General features: G+C 32.1%; 1 protein-coding gene across 13 annotated transcripts in view; it reads left to right on the top strand.

The window, feature by feature from the left end:
• LOC144372005 (ubiquitin carboxyl-terminal hydrolase 9X-like) overlaps nucleotides 1-12,850 on the top strand; it is a 123,721-nt gene that overhangs the window by 73,258 nt on the left and 37,613 nt on the right. For all 13 annotated transcript variants that reach the window (XM_078035404.1, XM_078035402.1, XM_078035400.1 and 10 more), the window contains 6 exons: nucleotides 1,600-1,725; nucleotides 2,576-2,701; nucleotides 3,827-3,996; nucleotides 10,936-11,044; nucleotides 11,437-11,583; nucleotides 12,520-12,666. In XM_078035404.1, coding sequence (XP_077891530.1) covers nucleotides 1,600-1,725; nucleotides 2,576-2,701; nucleotides 3,827-3,996; nucleotides 10,936-11,044; nucleotides 11,437-11,583; nucleotides 12,520-12,666 — 825 coding nt within the window. The remainder of the gene's footprint in view (nucleotides 1-1,599; nucleotides 1,726-2,575; nucleotides 2,702-3,826; nucleotides 3,997-10,935; nucleotides 11,045-11,436; nucleotides 11,584-12,519; nucleotides 12,667-12,850) is intronic.

Raw genomic sequence — 12,850 nt, 5'->3', positions numbered from 1 at the left:
CCTTCAGAGTATTTCTATTTCTTCATCTCAGATTAATGAGTTGAATTGGAGAATAATAGTACATTAATAATAATCTCACAAGATAAAGAACAAGTGTTACAGGGCTGGGGCTTTAGCTTAGTAGTTGAGTGTCTGCCTCGAATATGTAAGACACTGGGTTCAATTCTCAGCCCCACATAAAAATAAAGATATCATGTCCATCTACAACTTGAAAAAAAAATTTAAAAAAGAACAAGTGTTATAGTTCTTTGCTAATACAAATAATAACCTTAATTATATTACTAAAATTGAGTTATTGGCTTTAAAATTTCATATGTAACATTTTATTTTTTCAATATTATCCATCTACCATATGTCAGGTATTGTTAGAGATACATTATGAATCTAAATTGTTCCTAAGTTTGTGAAAGTTAGAATTTGGAAAATAATAGTCAAAATATATTGAGTTCTTATGTATTAGTACCAGGCTTATCTCATTGAAATACTGCTATAGCCGTATTTGGTGGGTCACTAACATTTTTGTTTTCTAAGGAAAAATAAGACATAAAATGATTAAATAACTTGGCCCAAAATAATAACAGTGAGCTGAGATTTTAACTCAGTGAAGCATACTGTATATCTCTATTTTCTTACCTCTGCCATTTTAGCTCCTCTGTCGTAGCATTTGGCAAATACATCTTCAAATATATGTTGTTGGATTAAAATAAACAGTACCTACATAACAGATAAAATTTTATTTAACACCTTTCCAAACTCATTTTTTTAAGAAATTCAGGTTTTGTTTGTTTTTTATTTTATTTTTTTATTAATTTATTTGGGGGGGTGGGTATTGGGGTTTGAACTCTACAGTGAAAGAAATGGTGCATAAGCAGACAGGCACGTTAAGATGTGAGCAATTTTGTCATGTCTATGGAACAAGCGTTAGTGTGCAGGTAACAAATTAGCTTTGAACAAAAATAGGAACCTTTTAAAGACTAAAAAAGGAAGATAGAAAAGGATACAAGTTTATAACTAATTTTCTCCATTATGACATATAGCTATAGTCATCCTTTAAAAGTAGGAGGCTGGGAGAAAGATCTGCCCAGAAGCACCTTAAATGTTTATTCAAAATAACAACTCTTAACACCATGTAAGGGAAAGCGAGCTCCTGTGTAGGACGAGCTCATATTCATCTTGGTAGTGCATGCATCTTCAGAGGCTGAGGAAAGAGGTTTTACAAGTTTGAAGCCAGCTCAGCAGCTTATCAAGGACCTAAGGGACTTGGCAAGACCCTGTGTCAAATAAAAGATGAAAAGGACTAGGGATATAACTTATTGGTAATGTACTTCTTTGTTCAGTCCCCAATGCCAAAAAAAAAGTGTATGTGTGTTCATCTAAAACTAGAATATTCAGATGTTGTTGTTAACTCTGAAAGTATAAAGGAAATCTAAGAAGTTAGCAATCTGAAATGCTTTTTATGTAAACCACCATGAATTTTACCCACCATCTGTAAAGGAATTATATCCTGAGAAAATGGTAATAGCTGAAAAGTATATGAATGTTTATGGGATTTTGTTATGAACAAGTCCTTTTTTGAAGTAAATAATTGATTTATTTTAGATTAACCAAGTTACGCATGATCACGCTGTGGTACTACAAGGTGCCCTTCAGAGTATTCCCAATCCATCATCTGAGTGCATGCTTAGAAATGTATCCATACGTCTTGCTCAGCAAATATCAGATGAGGTTAGTATCAAACTTTGAAAGATCTGTGTTCCTGAATACTTTTGATATTCAAAGAAGACAATATTTCTGTTTGTCCCAAAAGTTTTATTGTGACCTAAATATTTTACATCCATCTGGCCCTGGCTTCTGCAACTACTGACCTTTTTGTCGGTGTAGAATAGTATTTATTCTCTTAACTTTTTTATGAATCAAATTATATATTCTGTTCTCCTTTGTATTTGGTTCATTCAAATCAGCATGATTTTGAAAAATTTCCAAGTTGTTTTATGTGCTACAATTTATTCAGTGATGATTCACATTTTTAATCCATTCATCTATGGATGAACATTTGTATTGGTCTTGTTCTTCGCTATTGGAAGTGAAGTTGTTATGAAATTAAGTGACAGTGCTTCTGTAGGTATGTGTTTTTGTGTCTTTTAGGTAGATACCTAAGTAGAATGGGTTGGTAATCTAATATTTTTTTCTATATTTCTATATATTTTTCTAATTGTAAACTGTTTCTATATTTTCTGTTTTTATATATATAAAATGTATTTTTTATATTTTCTGTAAAATATATTTTATATGTATTTTCTATATTTTAAAGTATTATTTAAAATACAGAACAACTATCTCAGATTTTAACTTGAAGTCTTCTTTCTGGGTGCTGCTGTTAAACATATCTTTTCTTTGTATAGAAGTCATATTATACAACTTGATATAAAGACACCAAAAACTGGGATTAAGGCAACATTGGACCAGAAAGGCAGTCTGACATATACTTCTTTTACAACCATTCCTAGTGCTTTTTTTTTTTTTTTTTGTATTGTTATACTCTGCTATTCTGTCAGTAATATTCATTTTCTTATAGGCCTCAAGATATATGCCTGATACTTGTGTAATTAGAGGTATACAAAAAATTATCTGGGCATCAGGATGTGGAGCATTAGAGCTAGTATTTAGCCCGAATGAAGAAATAACTAAAATTTATGAGATGGTAAGAATTATAATAAAAAATACTTTCCTTTTGAGTAAATATTACTTAATTGTGCATGGAATTAAATTTTCATCCAGTCTGTCATATTCAAAGACCAAGTAACATATGTCTAATTATTTCAGATTAACTACTGTCTATAGATAAAATGAGGAATCATTTATTTTGAAAATAAAATATTCAGGATCCTGCCAAAAGGCATCTTACTCTAAAAATAGGTATATCTGTACTGCAATGAATTTATTAACTTTTTGTCAGTCGCTTTATTCTTGGTCATTTTTTCCTATGTAATATTTTTATAATAGTGGATTTGGGATCATGACATTTAAATATATATACACACACGCATACACACACACACACACACACACACAAATATTTTGTTGTTCCTGTTGCTTCATTTAGATGACTCAAACTTAGGAAGGAGTTCATCATTTAAATATTATCCTAATTTTTCACCAGTTGATTGAATTTTCTCAGTGTGTGTTTTTGTGCACAAGTGTGTGTTGGTACAAAGACCCAAGCTCAAGAATTCCATCTTTATAACCACATCCTCAATCCCTGCAAATTACTTTTTTGCTAAACAAATTATTTCAAAAATAAGACTATTGAGCTCTTTGATATTGATACTTTACACTTTTAGCAGCTTCTGATAGCTGTTTTGTTTTTCATTTTGTGGTGCTTTGGATTCTTCAGCATGCTAGGCAAGCTCTTTACCATTGAGATACATTCCTTTAAAATGACCTTATTGTGTGGCTTCCTCTTTGTGTATTGATTACATTTTGATTGACAGAGGCAAACTAAAAACTGCTACCTATCTATACGAGTATATCTTACGTCTTATGTCTTCTGTTGACTTTGAGAATGTTGATTGCTTTTTTAATAAAATTATATTCTAGTTAGGGTAGACAATAGAATTAGTAAAAAGAAAGTGGAGTGAAAAGTGATTCTTTAGGAGGAATTATGACTAAAACAGAAGTATACCAATCATGCAGAAGAACAAGTACATAATTGGTCTGAAACCAGATGTTCATTATGGAGTAGGTAATTTTAAATGCTAACTAGTTTTGAGAATATTTTTATTAAACATATCTAATAAGTAACTTATTCCTCATTATAATTTTACAGACGACCAGTACAAGCAGTGAGCCAGTGTTGGAAGATGAACAGGTTTGCTGTGAAGCATTGGAAGTGATGACATTATGTTTTGCTTTAATTCCAACAGCCTTAGATGCACTTAGTAAAGAAAAGGCCTGGCAGACATTCATCATTGACTTATTATTACACTGTCCTAGCAAGTAAGTGTCCTTTGTTTTGTTTTGTTTTGTTTCGTTTTGTTTTAGTTTAGAGAAAGGCTGACTTTAAGTAGATTGATATTTTGAAGAAAATGAACAAATCTTTTTTATTTAAACATAATTTTTTTGGTATATAAGAGAATTTTTATCTAACATGTTTTTTTTACCTAAACTAGTTTTAGGTCAAGCAGTATTGGGTTTGTTTTTTGTGTTTTTCTTTTTATTTTGTTTTTTACTGTTTGTTTTAATGTAGTAGGATATATAATTATCTGTAACAAAAAATTTGCACTGTCACTTTTTTGTATAGGGGAGAAGGAATACCAGGGAGTTGAACTCAGACCCACATCCATAACCCATTTTATTATTTAATTTTGACCCACATCCATAACCCTTTTTAATTTTAAATTTTGAATCAGGGTCTCACTAAATTGTCTAAAGGCTAGCTTAATTAAGGTTGTCCTCAAACTTGTGATCCATCTGCCTCAACTTCCAAGTTGTTGGGATTACACACAGGTTGCCACCAAACTTGGCTCATTTTCATTTCATTTAAATGAACAGTGGAATGACTTTAAATATATTCACATTGTTAGGCCATCATTAGTGTTATATATATCTGAAATTTTTCACCACAACAGACTAATTCTTTGAAGCAATTACTGTCATTTTTCTCTACTACCCCATTATTTTTGTATGAATTAGTTTATGTGATGGTATTTTCAAAGTTTATTTATGCTAGACATACTAGCACATGCCTACCATCTCTGCAACTCAGGAGGGTGACAAAGGAGGCTCACAGGTTTGAGGCCAGCCAGGGCAACTTAGCAACACTCTATTTCAAAATAAAAATAAATTTATTTTTATGTCACTCAATGGTAAAATGCCCTTGTGTTCATTACAGTACAAAAATAAATTTATTTCATTCATGTTGCAGAGTGTGTCAGAATTTAATTCATACTTAAGGCTGAATAATTCATTGCATGTGCATACTAGATCTATGTTGACTTGGTGGAATTTTGAATGATTTCTACATTTGAACTACTATAAATAATGTTGCTATGAAAATTGCTGTGAATGCAGGTCTCTGACTTAGTCCTATTCTTAGGTCTTTTGAGTTTATGCCTAAAAGTCAATTTACTGGGTAATATGATCTTATTGTTTAACTTTTTTGAGGCTCTACTGAATTCTAATTTTGTGTCTTCTCCATTTATATGCCCACTATCAAATTCCTAAGATTTTTTCTCTACTTTCTCTTCAGTTTCTCTGCATTCTCTTTACTTCTGATAATGATGGTATCTAATTGTAGTTTTTATTTGCATTTCCCTAATGGTTAGTGGTAATAAGCATCTTCTCAGTTCATTTATACATTCTTTAAGACCTTTGCACATTTTTCTGTTCTTGAGTTTTAGCAATTCTCTTTTCTGTATATTGATCTCTTCTTGGATATATAATTTACATATATTTTATTCCCTAATGGTTAGTGGTAATAAGCATCTTCTCAGTTCATTTATACATTCTTGTAACACCTTTGCACATTTTCTGTTCTTGAGTTTTAGAATTCTCTATTTTGTATATTAATCTCTTCTTGGATATATAATTTACAAATACTTTATTCCATCCTGCCAGTTGTCTTTGTGCTTTCTAAGTATTTAATACTATACTTTTGCATTTTATCTGGAGTTTTGGGGGTTTTTTTGAATGGTGTGAATAAGGATTCAACTCCAACTCCAATAAATAGTGAGTTTTCCCACAGTATTATTTTAAAAGAGTGTCAATACATGAACATGGAATAGCTTTTCTTTAACTGCGGTCTTACTTCCTTTAATATTTTTGCCTCCATTATTGAATTATTTCTAAATTTGCATTCTTTGGGTTGCTACTGTAGATAGAATTATTGTCTTAATTTTCTTTTGTGATGTTCATTGCCAGTATATGTACAGAAATAGAACTGTTTATGTGCGTATTGATTTTATACCCTACAATTATATTGAATTGTGAATTATTAAAGTTTTCTCAATACAGTTGTCTGTTACTTACAATTGAAATATTTTATTGCTTACCTTTTTTTTGAACAGTTTTATGTCACCTCCCCACTCTCCCCCGCCTCTTTTTTTTTTTCTAATTGCTTTGCTAGGTTGAATAGAAGTGATAAGTGCATGCATGATTATGTTCCTGATTTACGTTTTTATCATTCAGTTATATTAACTGTAGGTTTCTCATATATGATATTTATCATATTGAGAAAGTTTCCTTTTATTCTTCTTTATTAATTGTCTTCATTAGGTCTAATTGTCTTTATTAAGTCTTTATAGTGTCTTGAGTCAATTTAGATTATCACATAGTTAATTTCCTTCATTGTATTTACATGTTAAAATTAAAATTGACTTACATGTTTAACCGCTCTGACGTTTTTTGGAATACATTACACTTTGTGGGCTAATACACTTTTGATATGCAGTTGAATTTGGTTAACTAATAGTTTGCTGAGGATTTTTGTATTTATTTTCTTAAGTGAAGATTTTTTGTTTGTTTGTTTTCATTTTGGTACTAGGAATTGAACCCAGGGGTGCTTAACCACCCTTTAACCACTTTTCCCACATAGTTACATTCCCAACCCTTTTTTATATTTTATTTTGAGTTGTTAGGGCCTCACTAAAATGCTGAGGCTAGCTTTGAACTTGTGATATCATGCCTTAGTATCCAAAGCCACTGGAATTACAGGTGTGCACCACCACACCCAGCAGTAGTGGTTTTCCTTATAGTTCTTTGCCTGGTTTTGTTTTCAAAATAATGTTGATCCTTATACATTGTAAAATACTCTTTCATGTTCTTTTTTTAATTCTTTAAACATTTGATCGAGTTCACCAGTCAATACCTTTCAACCCTGGCATTTTCCTTGTCACTTTTTTTTTTTTTAATATTTTTTAGTTTTAGGTGAACACAAGTACTTCTATTTATGTATCTATGTGGTGCTAAGGATCAAACTGGGTCCTCACTCATGCTAGGTGAGTGCTCTACCACTGAGCCACAACCCCAGCACCTTTTATCCGATTTTGATTAGTGATTCAGTGTCCTTACTTCTAACAATGAGGTGATTTGGGGGTCTAAATTTTATTTATTCTTATTAAAAAATGTATTTTTTAAAATAGTCAAGGTATATAATCCAATGATTTGTAACATGCACAGAGAGTTGGGTAAACATCTTAGCACATTTTCATCACATAAGAAACAATATAATCTTTTTTTTTTTTTTTTAAGAGAGAGTGAGAGAGGAGAGAGAGAGAATTTTTAATATTTATTTTTTAGTTCTCGGCGGACACAACATCTTTGTTGGTATGTGGTGCTGAGGATCGAAACCGGGCCGCACGCATGCCAGACGAGCTCGCTACCACCTGAGCCACATCCCCAGCCCAAACAATATAATCTTTAGTAGTCATTCCCAGCTTCTCTTTACTCTCATTCTGCTCACTCTCCCTCATAACTCCCAGCTCCAGACAATCATTTATGTACTTTTTGTTTCTGTTTGCCTATTCAGGACATTTTTAAAAATGTTTCTCCTAACTATGATTATACATTCTGTGACCGAAACTCCACATTGTTGCCCCAGTCTCACTTCCAATAACCACCACGCTTCTGGCAGCGTTTGTTCTTCTCTCTGCTTCTATTAGATCAACTTTTTAAAAGGTACCTTGTAAAAGTGAGGTTATGTGATATCCATAATTGTGTTTCTGACTTATTCCATTTACCATAATATTCTCCACTTTCATCCATGTTGTCAGAAATGACAAAGTGCCCTTCTTTTGTGTCTTAATGTATTCTGTTGCAAATATGTACCTTATTTTACCTTTTTTTTTTTTTTTTTTTTCTTTCTTCTGTCAGTGGACTCTTAGGTTGGTTACATTTTTGGGCTTATTGTGAATAATACTACAATTAATGAAAGTACAGGTAACTCTTTGGCAAGTTGATTTTATTTTGTTTTGATATATAACCACAATAAGCATACTGAATGATGTAGCAGTTCTATTTTTAATTTTTTTTTAAATCTTCAAGTTTTTTGTAATGGCCCTACTAATTTACATTTCCACCAACACTGTGTTAAAAAATCCCTTACTCCACATCCTTTCCAAGACTTTAATAGCCATTTAAAGGTATAAGTTAGCCATTTAAACCTGACTTTGGTTTTGATATGTATTTCCCTGATAAATAGTGAAATCAAGCATTTTCTCATGTATCTGACAGCAATTTGTATGTTGTCTTCTGAGAAATGGCTTTGCACCATTTTTCAATAGGTTTATTAGTTTTGTTTCTACTAAGTTATTTTGGATTCTTTTATATAGTAGAGATATTAACCCTTTATATTATATTATGTGCAGTTTTTTTTCCTGTTCTTTCTGCATGTTTTTTTTTAATTTCCTTTGCAATATATAGAAACTTTTTATTTGCTACAATTTCATTTGTCTACTTTTGTTTTTGTTGCCTTTACTTTTGAGAAACTGTTCACAGGATGGGGGACCATCACAAAAAAATCATCACTTAGACCACTATTATAAAGCTATATTAATCAGTTGTGAGCTGATTTTTTTTTTTTTTTTTTTTTTTTAGTTGCTGATTGACCTTTTTATTTACTTATATGTGGTACTGGGTGCCTCACACATGCTAGGCAAGTATTCTACCATTGAGCCACACCCCAACCCCTGTGAGTTGATTTTTATATGAGAGGAAAATAGCTAATTTCATCCTTCTATATGAATATTTATTTTGCTAATCACCACTTACTGAAATAGTATCATTTTCCCCTTTTATGTTAGCCTTCACCTCTGTTCACACTGAGGCTCTATATAAGTTTGCTGTGAAAGACTAAGGTTTTCTTTAACAACTTTTTTTAAACTGTGCTTATGGATTTTTCTAAATTCTTAGTATATTTGGCTGAATTTTACCCACCTTGGTACTTGTAGTTGAACCCAGTGGTACCTTACCATTGAACTGTACTGCCCAGACATTTTCATATTTCATTTTAGCGAGTGTGTTTAATTTGCCAAGGCTAGCCTAAAATTTGAAATCCTCTTGCTTTAAGCATCCCAAATAGAATGAGATTAAGGTTTTTACCACCATAACTATGTATTTGACTGCTTTTGAATGCCCTGATTCCCTAGTATCTCCAGTTTCTTTTTCTTTGGTTGTAATCCTCACTTTTGCTAAATTCTTTTTGACCAGTTTCCAATATTTTTAACGATTAGCAGGTTCTAAGTTAGACTAGAAAAGATAGATGTTTCATCATTTCTTCATGAATCTTCACGTCCCCTGCCCTACCAAAAACAAAAAACAAAAAAACGCTAGAATACAAACACAAAATTTGCAAATACAGTCTGCTTTGCTCTTCCTAAAATCAGGGATCAGTTCTCACGTTGGAACCATAGGCTTTTATTAGAATAATGATACCATTCTTACATTACCTAAGTCAAAAATGTCACAGTAAGGTACATATGTGTAGTTCAACCTGCTTATGAGGTTAAATCCAAGAGGATTTCTGAACACAGTATGCAGTTAAAGTATTGGCAGACTTAATGTATTATAATTATCTGACATTATTTGTGGAAACCAGGATATTCAGGCAAAAGAATTGCTGCTAAAGAGTTTGTTTGTTGGAGTCTAGTCTATATTAGCTGATTTTCATTGGAATGGTTTGGTTTATACACAGCAGCAGTTCTGCTTTATTAATTATGTTTAAAACTGATATTAATTTACATTTTATTATAATTGCAGAACAATAAGTCATTTCCTAAATTTTTGTGAACTTTAAATGTTCATCTTTATGATCAATAATAGTCCTTGTTTATAAACAAAATAAATAATACTTACTAACTTGGCGATGACTGAGTGTCCCCTCTGACAGATACTAAAGTCTTAAGCTGTCAACTAAGATTAATACGTAACATTTTTAAATATTTTAAAGTAGTATTCATGTGGTGTTGGTTCAGTGCTTCTCAAAAAAGAATTGGGCAATGTAATGTTTGGTTTTTAAACTTGGTGTGCAGAATCATTGCATTTGTCTCATTAAAGTTCAGATTCCTGGGCTTCTCGCCCATCGTTCATGATTCAAGAAGATTGAAAGGAGGCCTGGGAATTTGTGTATCTTACACATTTTCAGGTGATGTAGTCACAGATCACTGGTCTGACACCATGTTTTGGGAAACACTGATAGATAACTTTAGCTACATTGACTTTCCTTAGGTCATTTGCAGCAGAGCATGTCTGATCAGATGTAGTACTTACTATACACCTGAAATCCCAGTGACTCAGGATGCTGAGGTAGGAGGATTGCAAGTTCAGAACCAACCTCAGCAACTTAGCAAGGCCCTAAGAAGTTAACAAGACCTAGTCTCAAAATAAAATATAAAACAGAGCTGGGGGTGTGACTCAGTGGTTAAGAAATCCTGAGTTCAATCCCCTAATACAAATAAATAAACTAAGTAGGAAATTCTGCAGAGTCCAAAGACGTACAGCACTTATTGCATGTGTTTTGTATAGTAGCTAAAGAGGCATTTCCACATTATTCCAAGAGAATTGTTAAGATGGATCCCACAAGACAAGATGCTTCTATTTTTCATCCAGCTTGTTCTTGACATGTTCCACTTTTACCACTGAGTCACAGTGAATATTAAAAGCTGAGAAATCAACATGTGAAGATTATACTATAAGTAGTTATGTTCCCAATCTTTTGGATAATAATTTGAGATTTAACTCCCTGACACAAACCTTAAGTTCATCTTCTGTTGCTAAGAACTAATTGGTTGGCAGTAGAGACAGTATCATAGATAACTTTAGCTACATTGGGTTTTACTTAATTTTGCTTTCACTGTTAAGATATAACATATGGGAATTATTTTGTCATTATTCCTGAAGTAATATATTTAAATACAAAAATAGTTTTTCTTTTTATTTCAGAACTGTCCGTCAGTTGGCACAGGAGCAGTTCTTTTTAATGTGTACCAGATGTTGCATGGGACACAGACCTCTACTTTTCTTCATTACCCTACTCTTTACCATTTTGGGGGTGAGATGTTTTTAAGTGAACCTTTCAATATGATTCATTTGTAAACTTAAGAAATACTCAAAATTATAAATGTGGTATTTATTAGATTTAGAAAAATCAAGATTAAAAATCTTTCTTTTAAAATAGGGAATTAATGTTTTTAATTATTATTATTTTTTTTTTTTTTAAGTGTAGTGTTTAGGATCAAACCTTTTGCCTCACGCATGCTAGGCAAGTCTTTCCACTAAACCACAACCCAGCCCAAGATTAATGAATGAAGTCTTTTTTTTTTTTTTTGGTAATATTTATAGGGTAGTTTACATATTGTCACTTAATTTTCAGTTTTCTTTAGTTCTAAAAAAATTATGTGGATTATGAGCATAGGCTCATGCTGTTTTAATTTAATGTTTCAGAGTACAGCAAGAAAGAGAGGTAAATACTCAGGTGATTATTTCACACTTCTACGGCATCTTCTCAATTATGCTTACAACAGCAATATCAATGTGCCCAATGCTGAAGTTCTTCTCAACAATGAAATTGATTGGCTCAAAAGGATTAGAGTAAGTTATATAATATTTAGATTATTTTATGACTGGTAAATCATCTGTCTTTTTAAAGAAGGCTTATAGTTTCTGTATTTATTGAACAGAAAACCTCAAAAAAATAATAACAAAATGCCTAATTTTTATTTATAAATTTATAATACGTGATTTATAGAATGCTCAATTTTGCCTAAATGCCTTGCTTGAAATGTTGATGAAATTCTTGTTTTAAAACTTTGGGACTTATTTTATTTTGCAAGTTATTTAAGTTTTTTTAAGTGTTCAATTTTTGTTTAACATCTGAGATTTGAACATTGTTTTAATAGAGTATAATTTGTGAAATGCACAACTTTTGAACTTCAAATTAGTGGTTTATAAAGACCGGGCATGGATCAGGATTTCTGAGCCCCTCATCATTATTGACTTTTTATACCACATAATTCCTTTTTTTATATCAAGCTGCCTTTGCACTGTAGGATGTTAAGTAGTAATCCTGGCCTCAAACTACAAGGTGCCATAGTAATTTTCCTTTCCCTTCATTTATAAAATTTGAAAATGTTGCTGGGCACAGTGGCTCATGCCTATTATTATAGCAGCTCTGGAGGCTGAGGCATGAGGATGGCAAGTTCAAAGCTAACCTCAGCAAAGCAAGGTGTTAAGCAATTCAGTGAGACCCTATCTCTAAATAAAATACAAAATAGAGCTGGGGATATGTGGCTCAGTGGTTAAGTGCCCCCGGGTTCAATCCCTAGTACCGCCACCCTCCCAAAATAAAAATATTAGCAAACTGAATGGAAAGGTTTGGGAAATAATATATAATATATGCAGTCTCATTCCTTACAAGTCTTGTGTGTGTGTGTGTGTGTGTGTGTGTGTGTGTGTGTGTGTGTGACTCTCTTCTCCTGTCCTGTGTATATCTTTTAATTTAGGCTTGTGATATTTTTCTTTTGTCAGGATAATGTTAAAAACACAGGTGAAACAGGCATTGAAGAACCTATTTTGGAAGGCCATCTTGGAGTAACAAAAGAATTACTGGCCTTTCAAACTCCTGAGAAAAAGTATTATGTTGGTTGTGAAAAAGGAGGTGCTAATCTTGTTAAAGTAAGTTCTAAATTTTGGTGCTACACTGTTAACGACCTTTGAAACATCAGCAAAACTTTCTCAGTAAGAGCTTTACTACATTTTTTTAAAACATAACTTTAGACTTCTTTTGCTATTTGATAAATATAATTTAATAGTCTGCTCCTTGCCCAAGTCCTAGGGATCAAACCTGAGGCCTTATTCA

The sequence above is a fragment of the Ictidomys tridecemlineatus genome, chromosome Y (genome assembly GCF_052094955.1).
Source record: "Ictidomys tridecemlineatus isolate mIctTri1 chromosome Y, mIctTri1.hap1, whole genome shotgun sequence".
In the NCBI taxonomy this organism is placed as follows: Eukaryota; Metazoa; Chordata; class Mammalia; order Rodentia; family Sciuridae; genus Ictidomys; species Ictidomys tridecemlineatus.
Note: the sequence above shows the minus strand (reverse complement) of the source record. Positions and strands in the feature narration are given on the sequence as shown.